Genomic DNA, 25,734 nt, shown 5'->3' with positions numbered 1-25,734 from the left:
CACTAAGGGAAACAGGGGATTAATCCTGAGGCCTTTAGAGGAATCCAGCAGTAGGGTCCAAACTGAGACCCACAGGTAGCAGTTGGATAGCCCTGGGGTATCAGACTGAGAATCCAGGGCATCCAATTATACCTTAAGAAGTATCAGCATATCCAGGGTTTCAGTTCGGTAAACAGCACAATGATTAGTAGAGTAAAATGTCATGTTCGGTTCTTATGTACCGGTAGAGCTCTACATTAAGTGCATTTAATCAGTTTATAATGATTACTATATTGCTGCAGCCTACAGGGGATAAATTCCCGCATGCGATGGACACAAGTGCTGCTTGACACGCTGCTTTTTTAATTGCATTAGGATCTTACTACATGTAAATTATGTTACATTTGTTTGTTTGTTTTTTTAATATATAATATTGCACTTTTTCACTTCTATGGAAACCACTGTACTAATCATGTATTCCTGCACCGAAATGTGTGTCACTCCTAATGCAATGCGTAAAGTTATACAGCAAACAATGTCTTAAACAAATGTTTTATTTAATCTCTGGTATTGAAAAAAACCCGCATATAATCATATTAATGCATATCCAGACTGATAAATGCACTACACATTGACAAAGTTAAAAGAAAGAACTCTTCTAAGCACGATCATGCCATTTTCTTTGCCAATATCTGGAGACATTTGCTTCTTTGGTGTTATTTTGTGCATAGGGCACTGAAGACCCATTTTTTTAGTGCAATGATACCGCAAATATGGCGACTTTATTGCGCAACCTACCCAGCACTCATGTATGTTTAGACCATTACTATCGTCTTTATAAGTTGCAAATTAATTCGTAGGAGTCCAATGAGAAGTACACTATAAGCGTTTGAAAATTCGCCGAAGCCATTTTATGTGTCCACTTCATGCTAAATGCCCAAATAACGTTCTGTTCCAGAAGGAACAATGTACCAAAATCATGGGCATGGAATGCTTTCCAAATACGGACTGACCCGGCACTTCAGTCAATAATACCCTGCACCCAATCCTGCAAGAGACATTTTGCAACATGTCTAAGGACTCTTATTTGACCATCGATGGAGAACAAAAATCTTGATTCGTCATCAAAAGCAACTTGATTTTTAGTGACGGTTGACAGAATTTCGGTGTCTCAAACTTTCATAGGCTCATTCACAACATGAAAGAAGGCAATAAAGAATATCGATCCATTTTTACGGGAAAATATCCCTTCTGGATAAAGGTTTTTCTAGGTATACGAAGGTTTAATGGTAAAAGGTCCAATTTTTCAGAAAAAGACCCCCCCCCCCCCCCCCCCGTTTGAAATAGCTGGCTATGTGGCTACGGGCCTGGGACTGTACTTAAGTTATAGAGACATCTATCGGTAGCATTATAAATTATTCTCAGCTAACACAGTACATAGTCCCTCCTGAAGGATAGCGTTGTAACTTAAACCCGGAGAATCATTCTAAGAAGTTTTTATTTATTTATTTATTTTTATTTATTTTTATTTATTTATTTTTTATTTTTTATTTATTTATTTATTTATTTTTTTTTTTTTGACCGTCTCGAAGCAAGATTGTTCACTTGTAAGACCAGGCCGGTTTCACAAAAACACTTACGTCAGGCTAAAAACTTATTTACCACTATCACATGGTCACATGGACACATCTTACCCTATCAGGAGCATTGTAACAGCACTCTCGGGGAAATCCTAGTCAACTAAACCAGGGAATTGACCTTTTTGTACATGTGAAACTGGGGCCAGGCTCTCACACAGGACACGCACATTCTAAATCTATCAAAATAATGAATGATTAATTACTTTTAGATGCTCCCGGAGATGCTCGAGTGGCCAGATTGCAAACTGATTTTACCTAGATAACAAAAAGTTTGACGCAATACTTGGAATACATTGATTGTACATATCTGTCCACTTTAGGTCAGGTTGTCAGGGACTACGATATTGGAAAATAATTGTCAATTATATTTTAAAACCTTGATGTAATTAACTCAATCATTGGAAGTGGAAATGTTAGGGTCTTTGTCTCAGTAGATAAATGATGGTATTCACACATTGGAATTTATCATGTACATGTATAAGTAGCTTTAGATAATATATATTTCACACCTTATCAGTTCAAATTATATATATATATATGGTAGACGTAGAAACGAGCCACAGAATAATCACGCTACTGATGATTTTATTTCAGTACGGAAGTTTGGACAGCATGGCATTATTTACATATAGAACCCCAACGCCATGCAGCCATGTTTCTCGACTGGGCTCTGTACACGTATAAGGGCGCATTCCCATAGATTTTAGGTCGATCTAAGACCCCATTCCCAGGGATTAGATCAATCCAACTAGATCGACCTAACTCCCTGGGGGGTCACGCTAAAGAGCTGTCAGCCGAGCGGGCACAAAATTTAATTACCCCCTTACAGCTTAATTGTAGAAGGCGGGACGGACATTTAAGCCGGATTATCTGACAGTAATCTAGTAAGACTCCCCACGGGGATAGATCGATCTAAAATCTATGGGAATGCACCCTTGGAGTAAGGGAGGGTTCTCACGTTGTACATGCAGTAACAGGGAAAATGAACGGGGCAGACACATACACTCTCTCTGAGTGAGAGCTTCAATTTCTTTGAATAACTTCTATATAACTTTTCTAAGGTCTCTTTCATCAACTGCTTTCAATTGTTTTCATATCAAAACAATACTAACAACAAATATAATCGACGGATGTTTTCCCTGCTGCAGGTTTAGAGTCCGGAAGAACGCAGCGGAACCCAGATGATCGAGTCAGCATAAGAAAAACCGTAAATATTGATCACGAGTTGTTATGCAAGACAAAGTACACGCAACTGGATTTTTTCCTTTCTTTGTTTCAAAAAATCGAAATTTAAAATGATTTTTTTCGAGCTACGATGGATTAATTAAGGGTCATACATTTTATTATCATTTTCTAGTCTACAAAGTCTACAAAGAGTACAATTCATCCAGACCCCCCCCCCATAAAAATTAAAAATGATGACATTTGACAGCAGTTTACATGTACGTGTAAGTCATCATTTTAATTTTGTTTCAAAAGTGAAATGATTTTTGTATTTTACAACCGTTCTGTTGATGCAAAAAGAAAACATTGTGGATAAATCGAAACACTCGCCTGGTAGGTAAATAATAGCTACTAAATGCGTTCCATAAGAATTGCTTTACAGACAAATATGATTCCTGGGAAAGAAGCTTGCTGTGCATTGATAGAAATACTCCATGGTGAAGAAATTATTCTTATTCAATTTTTCATCCAATAATGTCTCATAAGGGGATTTTTTTCCCTCAGGACACATAGGGTCACTTTTTTTACCCTGTGTTTCAGGTATCTCCGGGTGATTTACCCTTCAAACTAAATATATTTGTAACGCGTATTTGATGGCAGAGAAGACACTTGTATACATGTATGTCTTCCAAAGGAAAGTGTTAACGGTATAATTTTGAAAAAATTAGACATGTGGTAGAGAAGGACACAGTCTGAACTATTTATCAGTGCCTGTATGAAAACGTTTCAGTTCCTAACATTCTACTATATTGTGCTATTTCGACACACCAAATACAAAATTCGTCTTCAATCTGCATTTTTCAATTGTTTCCAGTCTCATACCCAAGCATTATCCATTTACAAAAGGAAAAAAATGCAACGCTTTGACTATATCTGCTTTCACAAGTTAGGAAGATGAAACACAGCTGAATCCACCTTATTCTCCCGGTGAGGAAGAAACAGACTGTACTTCACAAGTGTATTATAGAACAATATCTCAAACTCTAATTCACACGAGAACAATCTGTCTGAGCAAAATTGCTTCTACACTGAGAGACTATTTAAAGGATTATATTTTCTCACTCTGTATTTTGGAATCTAGAAGGTAATTTTTCCTGATACATGTACATGTACTATGAATAGCACAGAGAGAACCCTCACTGACAAATACCGGTACAGGCTTTTGCTTTGGAGAGGAGGGAGTGAGGGAGTGGGGGGGGGGGGGGGGGGAGGGGGGGGGGGCAAGTATGAAAACATGCCAAGCAAAGCGGCGCCAAATATTAAACAGTAGACTGGTACAATTTTGCTTTAATATGTAGAGAACCGGGAACCAAGATTGCTTGGTTTTGTTTCGATTCCATCATGATAGAGATTTTTTTTGAAGGACGGGGGAGGGAAGAGAGGGGACAGAACAGTATACTCCGGCAACTTTTTTACTTGTAGCAAGCGCTTGCTGCCAACCTCCCCCCCCCCCCCCAGGACTGTTATTGTGTCCTCTTGGGGTCAGTCGTAACAATAAAATACCTACAAGGAAAACGTGAAACTTTAAGCGCCTACACACACACACACGCTATCTGAACCATACAACAAGGCCGTCTGTTTTGACGTCTGTATATAACTATAGCTCCGGGACAGGAAAGTGCTCTAGACTGATCAATACCCCAACACAACGGGTTCCCGGTCGGTTACCAAGTAACGGCTCGTGATATATGGCGGGAGGCGTGCACGCGGCAGCTTACACGCTCAATACGCATTGGGTATATGTGCTGGAACAAAATTAAGAGGAACTATGCACCGTCGAATAAGTTCGTGGTACCGACTACTAGCAGGTTAATAGGCTGATAACTCCAGACCTGTATCTGCTTTTAGGATTCTGAGAGAAATTAAGAAGTAAGATCCTTGGTGAGTAAATTATGCTATTGATTCCTCTATGTTAAGCCATACTGATATGTGAACTTCTTCCCCTTGCCTCCCCCCCCCCCCCCCCCCCCCCCCCCCCCCCGTTCCAATTAAAAGAAAATAACTAGTGAAACGAGTAAAACCAGATACCCCTGTGTCATACGTATTTCGTTTTTGAAAAAAAAACCCTTTGCTACACCCCCTTCACCCCTTTACCCCCTTCAGCAGGACCCTGGATTCACCGGTGAAGGTGGTAATAAGTGTTTTTAATTAGTTGTGATAATTACCACGTTATCACTTTTTTCAAAAGTTATATAAACTTATGTCGGAGAGCAATGGCGGCAACTTTCATATAAATCGAGGGTAGGGGTGTGGGGAGAGAGAAAAACGTACAGCGACAAGGAAACAAAATTACTGCTTACAAACAAGGTTATATCAAATAGCTGCTGTTATGTGTGACTGTGATATGGTGATGATACTATATACTGCTGCATGTTTTTTCTATCACCAGTACAGAAATCCACAGTGAGAAGGACTGAGCTTTATCATGTGGGAATATTCCCAAGACAGCTTTTGTATTATTGATGCGATGGCAGGGTACGTTTGGGTAATATCCGTAATATGCAGCCGAATATGCTTATGGCATTATCGTAATATATATTTGATACAGTGTACATGTATGTCTACATGTATTAGGGGAATCCGACACCGGATTTGCCAAATCCGTTATAAAATATCTCCAGGAAGTACATGACTTAGTTGATTTAATATTTCTGATATGTACGGGTATATCCCTGGACGGTGTATTGTGGAATAACATCTGGATATGGACGTTTTCTTGATACAGTTAACCCCATACACCCTGAAGTCAGTCTTAAAACAAGTTTAGCTAATTCTGTAATTAATGTCCCCTCACTGTTTTATTGTTTGTCGTACTGGCTACGTGATACGTGATACACGGAAATCAACAAGCACTGTACTTGGTAAACATTCATGTGCATATTTATAATATACAGTTTGGTCATCCTCCATAAATCATCTTTGTTGTAAGAGAGAGAGAGAGCGAGAGAGAGAATGAGAGAGAGATGTGAAATAAAAGAGAGAGAGAGCAAAAAAAAAAGATGGGAGCGTATTCAACATCATGGCACTCATCGAGCTAGCTCCATGTTTGCTGTGGGTAATACATAATTAATTTGTTTTGATTTCTATACATACGGGTATAGGCCTATGTGACGTCACAATGGTTTGGTGGTTAACAAGCTTGGTGTATATACAAATACTAGTAGACCAGTATGTACGTATCTATATTCATATTGTTTTTATATACAATTAAAGAACTTTAGTCAACCATCGTAAAAAAACGAAACACACAAAAAAAAAAAAAAACTTTCCATGTTTTTCCTCTAGTGTACAGCATTTCACCCGACATAATACCAGGGCACTCAGGTGGGTTTTCTGTCACAATGTATCACCTGGCCGCAATGCCCTGCGGGTGATTTGCTTCAAAATTGCACGATACCGTTTTCTTTCCTTTACGAAATATGGTAAGCTGTTTTATACACACGGACGGAAACTCTCATGTTCACAGTTAGTAAAATCAGTGTATATGAGGACTGATGGTGGCAAAATAATACCAGAAGATGTTACAATAATCAGTCATTGTCTGCTGTTTCAGAAAAGCATTTCACTCCTTCGCACAAAAATAAATAAATAAATAAATAAATAAATAAATAAATAAATAAATAAATAGGTGGTCGTGCCTGACCCTGATGGGAATGCTTGCGTCATAGGTAAAACAATTTAGAGGTGAAAGCCCGAGTGCGTAGCGGGTCGTCCTCCTGAGCTGATCACAAAAAAAGAACGCATGAAAAATGTGCCGCTATCAATAAAAACAACACCTGGAGCTATTACCTGACGAAGACCCTCTTTTTTTGCATTCCTGGAAGATTTTTTATTCGGCTTGTCTTGGTAAGCAATTTCTCTGTGATGCCGAGCCAGATTGTGGTAGGTCGTCTGTTTTTGTTTCTGAAATAGACAGTATTTTATTTCTCTTATTTCCAGTAAAAAAAATATATGCATGCCAGGCGCGCATTCTCTTGATAAATATGCCGATACGAAATACCATTATTATTTACAGGTTCTCGTCTGCTGGTTGAACTCTCTCTCACATTCCCGGAACGTAGCAGACGATTTGGCCCAGGTGATGCGAGGCTCGCGACCTCGATGAACTCTGAGGGTAAATATCCACGCAGTTGTCAAGACCTCGCGCCTACTTGTGTATGTTTTTTTTCGTTCAATGTTTTATATTTTATTCCAAATCTAGATTATCAGGTGATGGCAGACATTGAAGCACTTATAAAAAGGCTTTGATATAAGACACTCTAATTGCAAAATCAAGCAAAATTCACATAGTAAGGGTGAAGAAGTACATTTATGTTAGCCTTGCTTATTTTTCACGACGTAAAGATCCTTTTTGTGTAGCCTTCATGGCCTAACTAAATGCTGAAACTGAAACAAAAAAACACATTTTCTAAAGAGACATTTGCACGAGGTAAACTATCGTGACACGTATCGTGTCATTCAGCACATCGACACCTGCGTTTATTCATTTTATGAGAGCAGACGACTGAGACAACTTGTAGAGGTCCTAATGTACCGGGGGCTGGGGGGGGGGGGTATTGCGATAGTAGCGACTGGCGACACATTTCACATGCACCGGTCACATCGTCACAGCTCTCACAGGCTATATTTACCCCCGCCAAGAAGGTTATGTTTTCACCCCTCTTTGTCTGTCTGTCATCAGCATAACTCGAAAGGTTATGGACCGATTTTGATGAAATTTTCAGGAACCGTCAGAAATGGGCCACGAAACAGATTATTAGTTTATAGGGATGATCCGGATCAATAATCAATCAATAATTAAAAATATCAAAAATTTAGGGGTGAAACGACATTGGATGGAGATTTAGCTGCCTTGGCGGAGGTCTGCGCTCTCTGAGTATTTCTAGTCTTTTACATGCTATTGTGTCCTGAACAAGATGCTATCACGGGAATGGGTATGGACATCGGCAGAGATGTCCAGTACAATCGCTTTTCTTTCCTGTTATGAAGATATGAGCCCCTAATTAAGATGGCCCATTGATAAAATCTGAACTAAGGCTTTCAAGAATAGGCCTAATCAACAGCATGCATTTGTGCCAGTACCCAGTATAATTGAAGTACTCAAAGGTGTCACGTTCTTCAAAGAAATTACACCGGCGTATACAAATAGTTGTCACCCATTATCAAAAACGTGGAGAAGCACGTACAGTAAAAGCAGTAGATAGCTACGAAGTAGGTTTTGTCTTACACTGCCCGACACCTTTTAAAACGGAGAGAACGGTCAGAAAGAGGTTGGGGGGACGCAACCTTGTTTCATCATACCCAGTAAAGATCTTTTTACCACAATTTGGAACTCTGTTATCATTTACCACTGCCAAATTGATACAGCTACCAGGGCGGCAGATTTATTACCTGTAAGTGCGCTTTTCTCCAGCAAGGAACATTGTCATGAATTAGTTAGAGACACATCTGTAAATATGTAGTGAAAAAAATCCATCTGTGACCCTGGTAGAGGCTATAGGACGGCAGTATTGCGTCCTGGGTAATGGGAACCAAAACGACACGCCTTAACTCTGTGTTAGTACTGGGTATTATCAGAGAGAGAAGAGAGAGAGAGAGAGAGAGAGTGCCTCAACTGCTGTGTACACCATGCACACGATACGGGGGCCAAAATGTACCGCTTTCAATTCAACATCAACCATATTTTTCGCTTGGAGCTCTGAAAGCAGCAGCACGTTTTATAGCTCTCCGTCAGAAGAGAGTTGAAATATTGATATGACCTTTGAAATGGACGGGGTTTATAGCCTACAAGGTGTCCCTTGATGTCGTTTCAAACGATTTCCATAATTGAGAGCGTATTTTCTGGTTACAAAAATTTGTTTTGAAAAGTTATAGAAAATAAATATCGAAGACCTAAATTTACCGTTTTACCGTTAGTAGAGAAAACATAACTCTTTGTCTTTGCGGAACAATATTATACCTTTTAACCAATAGGAAGGCCTTTTTACTTTAGCTTCTTTCTGAATCAGGCTCTTGCCCCTCCTGTGGTGCTCGAAAGTATTCATTGTACCACCCATTGGGTGATTAAATTCCTCCTCCAAACACACGCGCGCACGCGCACACACACACAACCTCACACCTTAAAAGCGCCTCTCTCTTGTAATGCAGATTCTTCCACACTTCTTCCAAACCATATGGGTTCCACATATAGTATACAGCGGCTGTTATTTAGGTTTACGTGTTTCGGGTGTTTTGAATAATCTACTGGTTAATCTCTGAGGGTTACTTAATTGTTCGAGGCTGTGCAGTTTGTATTGTTGATCTGACACCCCCCCTCTGTCACACCTCGCATAAAGAAGTACTTATTTATATCGTATTTGACATCCGTTAGATACACAATTTTGAGCTTATGAAATCACCCAGTTTCTTGCGTATTTAAAGGTATCAGAACTCTTCGTATGAGATCTGTATTTCACAATAAAAACATTGTGAACAACTCATAGAAGTATAATATATTCTGTTGTACCACAAAAAACGGCAGTTATAGCTATTATTCTGACATCTGAGCTTGTCTTTAGACCACGTGACCTCCACTGGTGGCTATGCTCTGTCATAATCTTTAATAGATTATAACAAAAATACAAACTTTTAGAAAAAAACAGGGACTAACTTTGAATGTAAAAATGGATTCATTAACCAATGCTAAGTATGGAAAAATTATTGTTTACTCCAGACAAAATTCATTTTTTGGCCAAAACGAAGAGTTATTATCCCTTTAAATGACAACATGAAGTGCGCATTGATTTGTATTTAAACACGCTAAAAACACCCCTCGGGTATGCAAACTATTGAAATCGCACCGTCGTAATATTATGATTAGTCTAGTCATTGTCTGCCAGACCTTTTAGTGAATTTTTGTTGTGTCTGAGTGTTGAAGTTATCTTCACTTATTCCAAAGGCAGATTTGTTGTAAGAAAATCTAAGGTGAAAAAAGAGAGACATGAGGATCATTTTTTCCGTTATCTTCATTATTTTCCGAAGAATCAGGACCATGCCTTTGCGGTCCCGAAAACTGGCAATAGCAGTAAGCGCCGCGGCCATTTTGGTTTTCCTGGCTCAAAGCCTTCGACATGAAACAGTTAGAACATCAGGGCAGCGGTATCCCTCATCTTGGTTTTTTTCATCACTTGGTCGGGACACCCTGTTGGGTTTTGAATCAACACGTGGCAAGAAAATGAGCATTTCCCAGAAGGATATATCCACCGCGGACCGCGCACGGCCTTATAAAATCTTCATCAGTGACATGCAGAGACGCCAGTACCAAGTCTTCAAGAAATACCTCACCGGATTCAAGCGGGCAGTTTTGGTGAATGTGTTCGACACAAGTAACATTGGAGACCGTTTTATTCTCTGGGGAGAGAGGACGATCTTATCCTGGTTTAACATAACTAGCATTGACTACATGTGTACATTTGTATTTGCCCTTCTATGCCGCGCTGCGACTTCAGCAAGGTGAAACGAGGTCAAGATCTGGTCATTCTGATCCCTGGGGGAGGATACCTTGGTTCTGACTTGAAATATCTGAAAGAAGCATTTCAAGCCTTTCCCAATAATCGGATTCTCATGTTTCCTGTGAGTTCGTGTGTACTTGTCCACAGTAGGTGTGGCTATATTAGGGAGTGGGCAAGACTCTTTGACGGGCACGCGGACTCCGTGATCACACTTCGGGATGGTCCTTCTTTTTCCGTGACGAAACAATATTTTCGGAACACTGCCATTGAACTTGTACCAGACGCTGCGTTTGCAGTCGGATTTCAGAATTTCGACAGCTACATCCCATCGTTCGACATCGTCTGTTTGAAGAGAAGAGATTGGGAAATTCCAAGTAAATTGAAAAATGTTCCAGTGTTCCGTAGCAACACATCAGTTCTAGTCGTTGATTGGCCAGAGCGGGTTACCAGCGCGGTCAAACATCCCTCTACCTATTCTGTACAGTACTTTCTTGAGGATTCATTGGACCAAGCAGTAATGGGGCTGGCCTTGCTGTCACGTGGAAGAGTCGTGTTAACGGACCGCCTACATGGGCACATACTGAGTATCCTGTTGGGCAAACCGTCAGTGTTACTGAACAGCAAAACGAACAAACAGGAATTCTTCTTCGGAACCTGGGAGTCACCATCGTTGCTAGATACCGTTTATCTTGCAAATAATACCCAAGACGCGGTGGAGAAGGTCATGTATTTTTGGCACAAATATTTTTAGATGCAGATATCCACATTAACGTTGACAGTGTTGTTATATTTTGTTGGGTGCCTTAACTCTGATAAGTTGCATTGAAATGGATAACGTTGTCTGAACAATGTTACACTTTTTTTTCCGTTATGGGTTTGCACGTGGCTCGAGTGGGAGTTACTATGTATGTCGTATTTCTTGATTTATTTTGATTGACATTTATTGAACTAGAGAGACCAGTAGAGTTTATTTTCTATAAATGTTGAAATCGGTATTTGGGTCATTTATGTCATTTATGGTCATTTATTATAATAAATATAAGATAAGTAAAGTCTGTAGTGGTTGCTTTTTGAATAGTTCCAAAATCCATACTGGAAAAAGTTTTTTTCTTCTTGTTCACTCCTTGGGAGACCACTGTCTGAGTGCATACAGCGCGTCTGCTGCGGCTGTGAGGTTTGAATTTTATTTAAATACATTTGTATATATGTGAGGTTACATATATCGAAAATGGGACTTTCATTATAATTAATCTGTAAGTTGTTTTTCGATAATTTGAATGTTTCCCGTTATAAAATCCAACCAAATTCTACATGTTAACAGAAACGAAAAGTTTAGATTAGGTCTACAAATATAGACATAATGTTCTATCACAACAATTACAAATCAGTTAAATTTGCCAGCAGAGAGAGCAGGGCCCCGTATCTCGAAAGCATCGCGTATTGCGAATCGCTATATCAAATAGAGGCTACAATGTATTATATGGGACGAGTATGGGCGAGTTATGGAATCGAGACGCTTGCGCACGGTCGCAATGCGCGATGCTTTCGAGATACGGGGCCCAGGCCGACCCAACTACCAGAATCTAATTCAATTACCTCGAATTCACCGGTAGATCGGACCACACTACCCGTTTTCAAGGTGTGCGACAGTATGCACTGATGAAAACAGGAAAACCAGAATTAATCGACCATGATTCTAAACATACCATTTATTGTTTTGTTTTGTTTTTTTAATCGATGGCATTCATTTTACCAGTATATCTTAGTATTTCGAAGGTGCCACGCTCTGAAACTAAAGAGAAATCAAACCAGCGTATACAAATGAACACTAAATACTGGTTGTCACCCATTTGCAAAATCGTGTACAAGCTTGTTCAAGCAGTAAATAGCTACGAAGTAGGTTTTGTCCCACGCAGCCTGACACCAATTAAAACAGAGAGAGAGTTCCCAGCAAGAGTTGAGTGCAATGTACGTTGTTTTATTATATCCCGAGGAAATCTCTTTAAACAGTATTGTTTCTGTTAACTTATAAGTCAGGCTTTTGTTTTTTCCCCAATTGACTTAGCTACTAGGACCTCAGTTATTATTGTGGACGTTTTTGGCTGAAGCGACCCTGTTACGTTTGGCCAGAAGGAAACAATTAATTCTGCCCGCGTGCGCAAAAAAAAAAAAAAAAAAAAAAAAAAAAAAAAAAAAAAAAAAAAGAAAGAAAGAAAGAAAGAAAAAAAAGAAAAGATAAAAGAAAAAAACTCTTTGAAAAACGTCTACCGCAGTTATGATATGCTGTAGATACAGTGTTCGCGGGTAGTAGGACTACGAAGTGCAGCGTCGATGTTCTATGTACGGTCGTGGTACAACAATAGTTTGAATTCATAATATCATTATCAGTGGTGCATTGACTCTTTCTTTTGATAGCTTTAGTACTTCTTATAAAATTATTTACTGCACCAGTAATTATACCTCTAGAGCTACTACAGGGGATTTCTCAGTTAGCCTCACTCTGAAGTAATAATTAGCTATCCATAAGGGGCTATTATTATCTGTCACAGAAGAGCAAGTGATTAAAGTCAGAGCAATATTAGGCTTCGTTCACATGAAAAATCTATTCTCTAAAAATCTATTTTCTAATCGCGGTATCTTGTGATCACGGTCTGTGCCCTGAATATCCCGCGGCGTAATTACTGGCAGCGCGAGCCAGTTACTTCCAAAGCTGCAATTAATCCTCGGCTGCGCTCGGAGTGATCACAAGATACCGCGAATAGAAAATAGATTTTTAGAAAATATATTTTTCATGTGAACGGAGTCATATATATACCCCGTTCACACTGCAGTCATTTAACCGGTTAAATAGCGAATTAGGTCAAGATTCGAATTATTGCGGTAGTCTGAACGCATGAGGATTTTTGTAAACCGGTTTCCAAAAATCCTACTGGCGAGCTGGATTCTCTCCAGCGATTCGGTTACTTTACCGGAAGGGCCACCTGTTTAGATCGCACTGCGCATGCACTAGCAAATCTCGCGGTAAAGAAAAGCAACATGCCAGCTAGGTCAGTGGACCCACACTCTCCATCGAAACCCGGCTAGTCTCCTTCTTGTATCCGTCAAATTCTTCCTGTTCTTACTTAATTCTTCCTTTTGACGACTTTTGGGTTAAATTTGATGTTCTAAAAACAAACACACGAGAAAAATAACTGAGTGCGAGAAGAGCAATGATTGGCGCCATTTTTTGTTCTCATGGATTCTGCGCATGCGCGATTCTTCAAACCGGAACCTCCACCTGAATTTTCAGTGCACGATTCGGTGTCCCTTTTGCTGTGTGTGGCCAGACAACCGAATCGGATTTTTCACCCGTAATTCGCATTGCAAAAATTCGGATATTTCAGATTGTAGTGTGAACGGGGTATTAACTCTCTTGATTGCTTACACCCCATTTCCATAGATTTTTAGATCGATCTATCCCTGTGGGGAGTCTCACTAGATTTACTGTCAGCTTGGCCGGCTTAAGCGTCTGTCCCGCCTACTAAAAGCTGTAAGGGGGCAATTAACTATGGTGTCCGCTCGGCTGACTGCAATTTAGCCTGAACCCCCAGGGAGTTAGGTCGATCTAAAACTTAATCTTTAGATCGATCTAAATCTCTGGGAAAGCACCCTTAGACTGGACCTGCTAAGTGGCAGTACCTGAGCAGTTATGCAAGTAATTACCAGCCATGTAATCAGCCTTGAGAATGTTTGTCTATTTATCTATAGACATATCTGTGAATATCCGTGGAAAATCAATCTGTCGCTCTGGTAGAGGGTATCAACTACCTGTCAGGGCACGTTCCCACAGCAGAAAAATTTGTCATGAATTAGCAAGAGACATAGGCAATCAATACATTTGACCCCGAATTCAATATTTATGTAGCATATATCTTTGTTTTCATGACAAGAGTCGTAAAAAACGCATTTTTGCTGTAAATATCTTGTGAAAAAAAACCACCTGTGACCCTGTTAGAGACTAAGACGGTAATATTTCGTCCTGGGGCGAGGGAACCAAAATTACACCCCGTAACTCTATGTAAGTATTTATAATCTAACGTCACAACCAGCACAACGACCTACATCTATTCATTGCCAGCTGTTGAGCCGAGTGGCGTCTAAAAATAAACCAGTCTTGTTGACACACTTTCGGTCAATAAATTGTACGTTGTGTTGAAACGTCATATCATCAGGAAAACCCAAGGACGTTTCTGACTGCGATACCGCATTTCAAGGCTGTATCTTTCTATTTTGCAGACATGGGGGACTTCGTGGATCCAACATGAAGGACAGATTGTAAAGCTGCGTCTGGCCAAGCGTCTTCTGCTGATTAGGTAGGGCAACTTGGCCCAGTCGAGCCAGTGAGTTCTAAGGACGACGGAGCTTTATATACTCGAGAACAGCTGATCGCTTTCCATGCACGAGGCCACTGTCACCCCACGTGCTCCCCACCAATCACGACCAGGAACAAGGGAAAAGGGTTTGTTCTTTTACTTAAAGCATAAAACGTCCCAGTAGCCTCCACAAGGGATATGGACTTCGAGTTAGCATAATAAAGTGATGAACTGCTTCTAGGATTTTGCATTTCCACGATGTCATTCGTCGGGTCAACTTTAAGCTTAGCTGTGGCTGAGAGCGCTGCACATCACCGCAACAGCGCACACGAACCCGGCCACAGTGGTTTAACAGAGGACAAACATTTCTTACGAGTTCGACGGGATTCTATACAGCCTAGCGATGAAGAAATAGCATTAAAGACACATACTACGGACTATGGTGGCGAGACTGTTGATATTCCCGAACCCATGCCCCGGGATATTGATCGTGGATGGGCTTGGGTCGTGCTTGTGGCGGCGTTCGTGTCCAACTTGATTGCCGTCGGTATAACGCGCGCTGTTGGCGTGCATTATGTGACTTTCAAGGAAGAGTTTCGGGACAGTGCCAGCTTGACGTCCATGCTTGGAGCCGTGATGAACAGCGTGTCAGGCCTGTCAGGTAGGGTAGGGGATTTTAATTGTTTGGATGCTAGGTCGAATTTACGTACTGAGGCTGATGTGTTTTGAAGCAAGCTGTCCCCCCAGTCTTTCCCTACCCACGCATTATCTGCAAATGTTCATCAGAAAAACATGTCTTGCAATTGCAGATTTTATAACAAAGTACACCAAGAATACACACACACGCACAAACACACACACACACAAATGAAAACTGAAAGCAATACAAGTAATTCTCACGCATTTCTTCATTAAAGACGAGGGTACACGCTCGCTCTTACACGCATGCACACACATGTACTAGCGTGCACACGCAGGCATTTCGAGATGTTTCGACTACTCCATCAGCAACTTGAGCTTGAGCTCGGTTTCGGGTCATGACCGCAGTTATTATTGAATATCAGCAATACATTACGCATTACACAGTTAAATCAATACATTTGACCCCGATTCAATATTTATGTACATGTAGCATACATCTTTGTTTTGATGGCAAGAGTCGCAATAAACGCATTTTTGCTAGGCCAGTCTTTATTAGTGTCTTTGCATGTGTGTACCCGTGCGCGCATGTGCGTACGCTGATCGGTCGTCCTTCCCTCCCCCTCCCCCCCCCCCCTCCCCTCTGTACTGCTGGCTAGTGGGTGCGTTAATTGATGGCGTTTAAGTTTTATGTTTCCTGTTTTATCTGTTTGGAGACTAGTGTCCTACATATTAATGTCTTAATCGTAAAATTCTGATTACGTTTTACGTCTTCTACACGTAGCTTACCCCTTTGACTCTGTCTTTAAATTACAACCGCTGAATTGGACAGATATTGTTAAAATTTGGAATTTATAGTGTTGGAGTGAAAGATGCAAATGTCTCGACTGTGTGAGATCTGTTGCAGATGCAGCCGTTGGAAAATGTGTGTGTGTGTGTGTGTGTGTGTGTGTGTGTGTGTGTGCACCCGTATGTGTGCTTGCATGCGTGCGCGCGTGTATGTGCTATAGTCAGTTTCAAACATTGCGTGTGATAGTGAGTGCGACTGCGTGCTTATATACTTGCTTGCGCATCTGTCGATAGTGACAGCAAATTTTTGATACGATGAGCTGCCTTAGAGACAATAATATATTTTTCTGGTCTATTGTAACTGGTTGCTATATGTATATGCTGGCTGGCTTCCCTGCTATTCAGCTCACAACACATCAATATTGCACGACGTTGCTGTCAGCAAACCGCATATACTGCACGTAAAGCCGATTGCCTGTATCTTTATAGCACATTATACAATACCGGTAGATGGGTTGTAAGGTTACCGGTATATAAATCTCCAAATTAACTCTACCAGTTTAAATAGATGACTCAAGCTATGATTTCCATTGTATTTAGATCTCAACAGTAGTTGCCCTAAAAGAAAGTATACACGGAAGCACGACAGCATTGCGTCAGTAACAGGTTTTTTATTGCTTGTTAAATAATCAAGTCCAGTTAGGTTACATAGAAAAAACCCATGTCATACGGTGCAATACTTGAATCCGGCTAATGTGAAAAGGACTGGCGTTGTTTTCTTTGCAGAGACTTGCTGTTTTGTCGTCTAGTATATTTTGGAACTATGTTTACCCAGACTCTCTCTCTCTCTCTCTCTCTCTCTCTGAAATTTTATTGCCTCGCCCCTGCTGGGACGGCGCAAGTGGGAAGCGGGGAATTTATTGAATTATTGTTACGGGTTATGCGGCTTGTCTTCAAGTGCACCACATGTTTAATCAGAAGAATAATTAGTTCGCGGCAACTGGTTGTGAACGCTCCCTTTGACCCACAGCGTTAATTGTTTTTTCTTTTGAAATATCATTGTGCAGGCAATATTGTTATACATACATGTATCTCATCCCAACTTCACGCACGCGGGCAGGGCAGACTATGGGCTCATTCCCATTGAAGCTATCGGTTTACGTAGATCGATCCAACTCCGCTAGGACTCTTGCTGAATGCAATCAGTTTAACAGACTAATACTCCTCCTCTTGTTTCCAAAGTAATCGTATAATCACCAGTTTTTCTGTATCCTACCCAACGCAATTAAGGCTGAAGCTTGTTCCGTTCATCTGTTAAAATGATGCATTAAGCGACAGTCTTTGCGGAGTTCAGTGGGAACGAGCCTTATGAATGTATGTCATTCTGCATATTGTGCTGCGGGTAGTGACAGTAAATTTTTGTATGAAATATTATAGACAGCAATACAAGTAAAAAAAGCATTGACAAAAATCTTTTGTATAAAGATGAGCTCTGCGTGTAGACCTTGATGTTTTGCACCTTCCATCCTTTAGGCATCAGTGCTGCTTAACCGGGCTAACCTGGATCCATTTATAAGCTGCTTTGTTAAGGCGACTAAGGTGAAGGAGGCTCAGGTTGGCAGATGATAAGGTGGTCGATAGGCTTTCCTTTAGTCGTTTTCGTAAAATCTGCTATAGGTTTTTTAAGAAGAGAGAGAGAGAGAGAGAGATTCCGCGGAAATTGTGATATAAAAACTAATAAAATATCGCCTAGAAGCAGTTCTACAAAACAAACCAACAAAAAAGAGTAAATGCGTTTATGGGAGCCCAATTTCCCTTTTCCCTAGTTGCCTATGTATGGATTTGATCGACAGCGCTGATTTACATATCCTGAATGTGATTTTCCCTATAAGAAAACCTTTACTTTAGAGGGAATGTCTGAAAAGAAAATGCAGAAATTTGAAAAACACATGTCAATAATCTGATTGCAATGTCTAAAACTGCATTCGCAAGGGCAGCGTTAGATTTATTTTCCCTCGTAGCGTATGCAAAAGTGACTCCCAGACATTAATATATAATAGTGGCTTGCAGATATTAATCAAGATTTTGTAGTGAGTTCGGTGTGGCGGGGGGGGGGGGGGTGGGGGGGACTGAGACAAAACAGCCGGGCACAAGTTTAAAACCAAAACAGTCAGTGATGAGGACGTATCATCTGTAAAGTGTGTACAATAAAAAAGTGGCTTTAAATTAAAGACCAGTATTACGGCAGTGTGAACACGACCGCGCTAATACACCGGACAGGACAGGTCGGAACTGGCATTTATCAAGACAGGCTGATACACATTTCGGCGCTTTACATTTAGATAAATGCTCGGTATCCGTAGTTTATATACCGCAACCTATTACGACCACGCCATTTTATTTTGCAGAAACATATCTAACGGCAAGATCATCAGATATATTTTGTTTAACTTTTTATCGCGCCATAACATGTAGCTAACAGCATTCCCTACAGACTGCAATGAGTCATAGGGCCCATTCCCACGGTCGGTCTACGTAAGTCGATCCAACTGGACGGGGACTCTTGTTGAATGCAATCAGTCTAAGAGCTAAACACGCCTCCTCTTGTGTACAACGTACTCGTATAATCACCAGCTTTTCTGTGTTCTACTCAGCACCAGGAAGATGACTGGTCACTCAGTAAATCTGGTTGCATTCAGCGAAAGTCTGAGTTGGATCGATCTACATAAACCGAAAGTTTTACTGGGAATGAGCCCATACATTTAAATTTGTTGTTACAGAACCGGTCTGACAAGACTCTTGTAACACATTACTTTGTACCAGTGTAGGTAGGACGGGTACGTGAGCTGAATGAACGCGAACCAGTCTAAATGTCCCGATAGATAGACAATTGTTTTATTTACAATTGAAGGAAGTTAAAGGTTAAAGGAACAAAATAAGCACATTGAGGAGAGTTTACGGCTGCACGACTTGCATTTCGCTCACATTTTGTGTAATATTTACATACTTGTGCCGTGCCCTATTATTTTTGCTGTTCTCCACTGTATACCTACAATGGGAAAGGGAATCAACAGTAATAAAAATGAGCTTTAAAACACTTATGCAAATGTTTCACAAATGTGTGCATCTCTGACGTAGCTCACAGAGTTACTTTTTTGTGTGTAATGGCCCTTAATTTTATTATGTCACCAAACTCATAGACCTTATCGGTATTATAAAGGGGGGAAACTATATCTCCTTTAGATTTTGAGTCCCACGCCACTTATTAAATCGACTGATGACGTCATGTAAACTATTTCACGCTAAAGTTAGACTCCGTTCCCGTAAACATCATATGGATCGGTCTACGTGAAAAGACCCAACTCTGCTGTCACCCTTGCTGGGTGTAATCAACTGAATGACACGCTTACTCTTGTTCTCAACGTACTCGTACGAGCACCAAGGGGAGGCGTGTCAGTTGAATATTAAGCTGATTGCAGTTACCGAGAGTTCCTGCAGAGCTGGATCGATTCACGTATACTGATGTTGTCTGTGGGAATGGGGTCTTAAGCTCGTCTCCAATGCGTACTGCGAATAGTGACTCAGACAAGGCAAGCCTCTGCGCACGATTTGGCAATCTAAAATATTCTAGCGATTGAAAATGTCACACTTGTGACGATGGGAAAATCGTGAACTGCTTGAGTCACCAGCTGACCTCTTTTTAATCGATTAAAAGATGCGATGTTGAAGTACGTTTGATTGTTTCTTTTTTGTTGCATAATGTTTGTGAAGGACAATAATTACAATATATCTATGGTTGGACAGCACCTTAATGCACAACTTCATTTTTCTAAATAATGAAAATATGTATTCGAGAATAATTAAAATCACGAGTAAGAGAACCTGCTGCCTCTGTCAACTAGGTTTGCAGGAGAATGCAAGCTGATTCCCAACCAGTTAAACACATCTGATAAAATCTAATACAAATTGTGAAACACCATGCGCGTTTTTTTCTTCGGGTTTTTAATCCAGTAAAAATGTCATATCAATCGTATCAGTAGCGGTAAGCCTCATGCAGGCATTTCACCAGAATTTAGACATAAGAAACGCGTTTTAATCATATATGTACGTAATTTGGAAATTAATCCCTTAGGGAAGGAAAGTAAATTTATCATTTTTTGCTCGAACTCTTGATTACCCTAAAAGTTTTCATATACCTGTATAAAATTTGATGTCAACTATCATATATTGACAAAGCCCCAACTTAAATTATGTTAAAGTGGGCAAAATTCCTTCTCTGAGAGATAGTAAGTCCGGTGTAGCACGAACTTTAAACAAAATGCCCGTTGTCTTCCAGGTCCTCTAGCCAGTGTGATAGCCAACTTTAAACAAAATGTCCTGTGTCCTTCCAGGTCCTCTAGCCAGTGTGATAGCTAACCAGTTGAGCTGCAGGGTCAGCGTGATGGCGGGAGGGGTGATAGCCGCGGCCGGATGCATAATAAGTGCCTACGCCACCAGTATCCAATACCTGCTGGTTACGTACGGATTTCTGATTGGTGAGTTGTCACTGCTTGTCACGTTGTGTTCGCGTGGATGGATTTTGAATAGCACGTGGCCTGAAAATATTTTTGAATGTCAAAATGTAATATTTATGATATTTTTTTCTTTTTATGTTATTTTTTGTTAATATTCTATGGTCTATTCCGTGTGATCATGCGTATCAGCATAATTCAAAATGTTAATGTTTTAAATTCGGGGATTTCTCTCTCTTTCTCTCTTTTATGTTTCTTATCTGATAAATAGATTTGTGTAATGCGTGTTTTATTAATATTCATTTTAGTTTTTATCAAAGTGGGCGTGTACCTTTGTCTGATAAGTCTGCTTTATTATAACGATTTTACAGACGGACAAATATGTCCAGTAATCGAAAATCGAGACAGGTTATAAATAGGCCACGAACAGCACACAGAGTGCACACACACACGTATGTCCTTGAAGTAATACGATCACAATCACGCAGACAGCTTGTAACACCGTATACACTACCCAAGGCCATTATTGTCTGCTTGATAAGTGCATTTCCCATTTTCGTGGAAAGACCGTGACACAATGCAGGTGTGAATGTGAAGGAGAGATACTCTCTTTTGCAGTTATACGGGGCTCAGAAATAATTCCCATAGACACCATTGGTCTACGCAGATCCAACCTTTCGGGGACTGTCGCTGAGTGCCACCAGCTTAAATGAATTACTCAGCTCTTGTTTCCCACGTATTCGTATAATTACTGTTTTTTTTTCTGCATTCAGCGAGAGTCTCCGCGGAACTGGATCAATCTACGTAGACCGATATTGTGTATATTGGAAAGAGGCCCTACTCTGTACTGCCTTATATATTTTGGTAAAAATGAACCTATTCAAATGGGGACGTTGACTCGTCTTCATGTTAAGAAATCTCCTCATGAATTAGTTTCTCTACGCAGAGAACGTCGACGCAAACTTGCGTAATGATCGGATGCACCTGGTAACTCCCAGTATCTCCGTGAGCTTGTCGGTCTTGTATACTTACAAGAGACTCAAACACACAGATATGACACTGGCCTGCAGCTAAACTGCACTCGATGATTTCGTCACGTATTGTCTGCAGCCTTGCACTAAGTTACGTGCACTGCTATTATCTCCAAGCGTCCTTGACGGCTGGCATTAACCAGTTCTTGAATTTAGAATATTCATGCGAGCGTCTGTGCTTTGTCCCCCTGTCAGAGGCTACTAGTCAAAAGCACACGTTCAACCGTCCTTGCAATCATGTGTGACCACATTATTATAAATAAAGTACTAGCAGGTACAGCGAACACAATGAAATGTTCTTATTAAAGCTGATATCATTGAAATTGTCTATAGTACAGGTAGCTGTAGTTCATCTTTTTTGGGGGTGGGGTATCTATTACGTCAATATAATTGCCACCCATCCTATTTCTTTTAACAATAATATTATGCGCTTAAGTGATTTGTACTGATTGCACTAATTTTAAAAAGGGGGGGGGGGAGGTTCCCCTTGCCTTTTTGTAAGTATATATCTACATATATGTACGGTATTGAAGCCATGTGAATATGGAGAAATATCAAACATCTAGCTTCATTACAAGAGCTCCGATTTGAATTTATGTCTATATTTAATAAAAGACGTTTGTTTTCTTGTCGTGAACACTTGTGTGCACAGCTTTGAAACGTCCATGGTTGCACTGATAAACACAATCATAAAAAGCTGAAGATAAAATACATAATTGGGGAGATACGTTGTTAAATGTACAGTCTGTGCACAGATCATGATCAACAGAACAATTTTTCTGAATATAGGTCAAGGTCAAGGCCATCCGCAGTCACTTAGTGCAAGATTGAAATGACATGTACCACGTTTTTCAGGATATCTAGTGAGCATCATCTGACCACTACGAACAAGAACTTTCAAAGATAAACCCCATGCTACATGTAGGAACGCATGGGTCGTGTGTCATCAGTCGTGATCAGCTGATGGCGTCTGTTACAGTGGCAGATAAGGGTTATTTGAAGGGGGGGGCTGTTTTTTAGTAATGACAGGCCTTGGATGCAAAGCAGACCCTCGCCCCCTTGAAACAAAAAATTGGTGTTTTGGAGGGCAAACGGTGCCATTTAGTACGGTTAAGATCTATGATTCAGCGAGTCAAATTCTAATTTCAAGAGGGGATTATTGCACTCAGTCCAAGTCCCTGCTGAGCTGGATCGAGCTACGTAGGCCAATAGTGTTATTGGTAATGATCCCTTAGTACTCTCAATAGCCCCGTATTGCCAATACTATGTTTTTGATAACATAGCGGTTGTGCTGTATGGTGGATAGAACTCAATTTTCAATTTCGTTGCTTTTCACATATATGACTTGACCTGCTGATTGACAAATAGTTGAGAAATAGTTTAATTCTGGAATTGCATAAGTATGTCAGGTGTGACAAAAATGGTAGTCCGCTAAAGGAACTGTTTCCCATATCATTAAGTTGTACAGGATTTGTGTCCTATGTACTGAACTCTGCAACTCCGGTTAACCATGAGCTGAACTTATCATATGGGACCCCGGCCTTGCATTTCTAGCACTATGTTTCTTGTCACACCTACAAAACCGTAATCCATTTTTAACACATTAAAGTAAGAACTAACCAATGTAAAATATCATCTGGAAACGTTAAAAAGCTTTTCGTTGTTATTTATTAAATTTTGATTTTATAACCTTCTTTTAAATTATGAATTTTGTCAATTTTTTGTCTGATGGTATTTTGAATCCTAAATTGTGATTTGTTTCCCCATAAACTCATAATATTAGAATCATTATATAAAATATTTATATTTCAAAAGGGTATGTATAACTTATTTGTCTTTCAGGTCTAGGAATAGGTCTTGTCTACACGCCCACAATGGTGATCGCTGGACAATACTTCGAATACAGACGCTCCCTAGCCCTAGGAGTAGCCACAGCCGGACTGTCCTTTGGACAGTTCATTTTGCCGCCAATATTACAACTCCTCACAGACTACTACACGTGGCGGGGCTCCATGTTCGTCATTTCCGGTTTCTGCCTTCAGTTTTGCGTCTGTGGCGCCCTCATGCGACCTCCCATCATACCAGAGCGACCACAGAAGCGAGCTCTAACCCAGGAGGAGGATTTAGTCAAATGTCAAATGAGCCTCAGGTTTCTTGACCTAAAGGTACTTAAAAATGCCGGCTTCTTGCTCCTTGTCGGCGCCATGTTTTTACGTTCGATGGGACTTGCCATTGTCAACGTTCACGTTAACGCATACGCCGTCAAACAGGGCGGAGCGACGGAATTCCAGGCGTCCACCCTGGTGTCAATATGGGGTGCCAGCAGCCTGTTTAGTTGTCTCCTGACAGGAGCAGCAGCCAACGACCCAAAGGTTGTTGACCCCTTGGTGATGCTCTTTGTCTCCCTGGGGTACAGCGCCCTCTTTGCGTTCTCAACGCCGTTGCTGATTGGTTCGTACATCACCCAGGTTCTGTTTGCGGCCGGGTTTGGGGTGTATATCACGTGTTTTGTCGTCCTCATGGCGCCGATGATCGTCCGCCTGATGGACGTGGCCTCTCTGAGCAGTGCCTATGGATACGCCATGTTGCTGGATGGCATTGGGTTCTTCATAGCTCCCCCCGTGGCAGGTAAGTCACTAGGGATGGCTTCTTTCGAAATTCTCGTCTTTTCACGCAATATTTGAATTATAGCTGATGATGCATTGAAAGTAAAACTACAAGAAAGAGCGATGCAAAATATCCTAGCACGGCAATGGTTTTAGACGCTTTTCAATAGTTAACACTCAAATAATTGAAACTCGCTGTGAACAGCTTGCCAGCGCACATCATCTGTGTGCACTTGTAACCCCTGTATAAGTAACGAATAAAAGTAGTTTGTATTTACTATTCCAGGATACTTGTACGACATCACACAAGACTACCAGTACTCCTTTTATATTGCAGGTAAGATACTTGTTGCAATCATCGTGTAATATGGTAACAAGTATCCAGTTTATAATTTAAGTTGGCATAATGATGCGACGTTATTTTTCAATGCTAATCGCTACTGCAAATAGGTTTCATTTATGATTAATAACGTTTGACATAAATGTCAACAACATAAGGCATTTCATATGAAAGAAAAAAACTAGAAAGAACTGCTATTGACGTATTGCACTTCCTTGTCAATGATGTGCATGGTTATAGCTACGGGAACCCACGAAATTAATGGCTTTATTTGCTATTCATTTGATTTCTAGGTGGATGTTTGCTACTTGGGTCGATCATTCTGTTGTTTATCCCGCTGGCAGCTAGAGACGTGTTCAGATCACGTAAAAATATGAGTGTTGGATGAGACGCGGTCACTGTGGCTGTAGCAACCAAACATTCGTTTCCGGTTCCGGTTTCTATGCCATGGACTACGTCCGATGTTGTCGTGACACTTATCTATTCATAGCAGTGCAATTTTTAATCATAATGGAATTATGCCATAAAAGAAAATACATTCTTTCATTTACACGTAAGATAAGGCCTTGAAAAGGTTTAAGCATAATTCAACAGATTCTGCAATAACTGAATGCAGATGAATCATAATATTTTCTCACGAAGAAAAAAATCAACTGGATACAGGACCCACGCACATTAAGTCTCCTAAGCTTCCTGCAAGTATGGCATTAACGACAAATTAATTTTGAAATGATTATGTGAGCTTTACATTAGAAAAAACTCGCAGCAGTGAGAGAATGGACAATAAGCAATGCGCAGCTAAAGCTGTAAACGGTTATGTATTAAAACTGCATAATACGGACATTCGTTATTACTGCTGAAGGATATTGTCGTAGTTTTGCGCTTGCAGTTGCAAGATATGGAGCTATAAAACTGTAAAACGATAAGTAATTTTTTTCACGGACGATTAAAATGTAAACTGAATCTTATTAGCGGTACATGGTAATTTCTCCCTTAGTCAATACCAGTACGTAAAATGTGCCAGCTTCAAAAGCTCTATGTTTTTATTTTTTACTTGTTTATGTACGTTTTAAAGTCTTTTATCCCATTTATTAATAATAAACTGTCACATTCTTACGTTAACTGCAATATAA

The 25,734-nt window shown here is 40.4% G+C and overlaps 1 protein-coding gene and 1 long non-coding RNA gene across 3 annotated transcripts in view; one reads left to right on the top strand and one right to left on the bottom strand.

The window, feature by feature from the left end:
* The window catches only part of LOC147759358 (uncharacterized), a 10,151-nt gene extending 3,278 nt beyond the window's left edge, over positions 1-6,873 (bottom strand). The window contains exon 1 of the long non-coding RNA XR_015331387.1: positions 6,633-6,873. This is a non-coding gene — a long non-coding RNA (uncharacterized LOC147759358). The remainder of the gene's footprint in view (positions 1-6,632) is intronic.
* LOC106172499 (monocarboxylate transporter 12) lies at positions 4,571-25,734 on the top strand. Of its 2 annotated transcripts, none has more exons than XM_086997522.1 (6): positions 4,571-4,724; positions 14,609-15,346; positions 20,505-20,648; positions 23,498-24,283; positions 24,548-24,598; positions 24,895-25,734. In XM_086997522.1, exons 2-6 carry the CDS (start codon positions 14,944-14,946, stop codon positions 24,987-24,989), a joined length of 1,479 nt encoding a protein of 492 aa, XP_086853648.1. In that variant the 5' UTR covers positions 4,571-4,724; positions 14,609-14,943; the 3' UTR covers positions 24,990-25,734. The 2 variants fall into 2 exon arrangements, with proteins under 2 accessions (XP_086853648.1, XP_086853647.1); XM_086997521.1 differs by lacking the exon at positions 4,571-4,724 and adding an exon at positions 6,876-6,957.

Source organism: Lingula anatina, chromosome 10, assembly GCF_051362555.1.
Source record: "Lingula anatina isolate TDL-2025a chromosome 10, LinAna3.0, whole genome shotgun sequence".
Taxonomy (NCBI): Eukaryota; Metazoa; Brachiopoda; class Lingulata; order Lingulida; family Lingulidae; genus Lingula; species Lingula anatina.
Note: the sequence above shows the minus strand (reverse complement) of the source record. Positions and strands in the feature narration are given on the sequence as shown.

What these genes read in the sequence shown, in the direction of transcription:
- LOC106172499 (XM_086997522.1), top strand. Translation starts at nt 14,944, where the DNA reads ATGTCATTCGTCGGGTCAACTTTAAGCTTAGCTGTGGCTGAGAGCGCT. An exon ending in TACGTACGGATTTCTGATTG is followed by an intron (nt 20,649 to 23,497) that starts GTGAGTTGTCAC and finishes TTTGTCTTTCAG; the next exon opens with GTCTAGGAATAGGTCTTGTC. An exon ending in GTACTCCTTTTATATTGCAG is followed by an intron (nt 24,599 to 24,894) that starts GTAAGATACTTG and finishes TTTGATTTCTAG; the next exon opens with GTGGATGTTTGCTACTTGGG.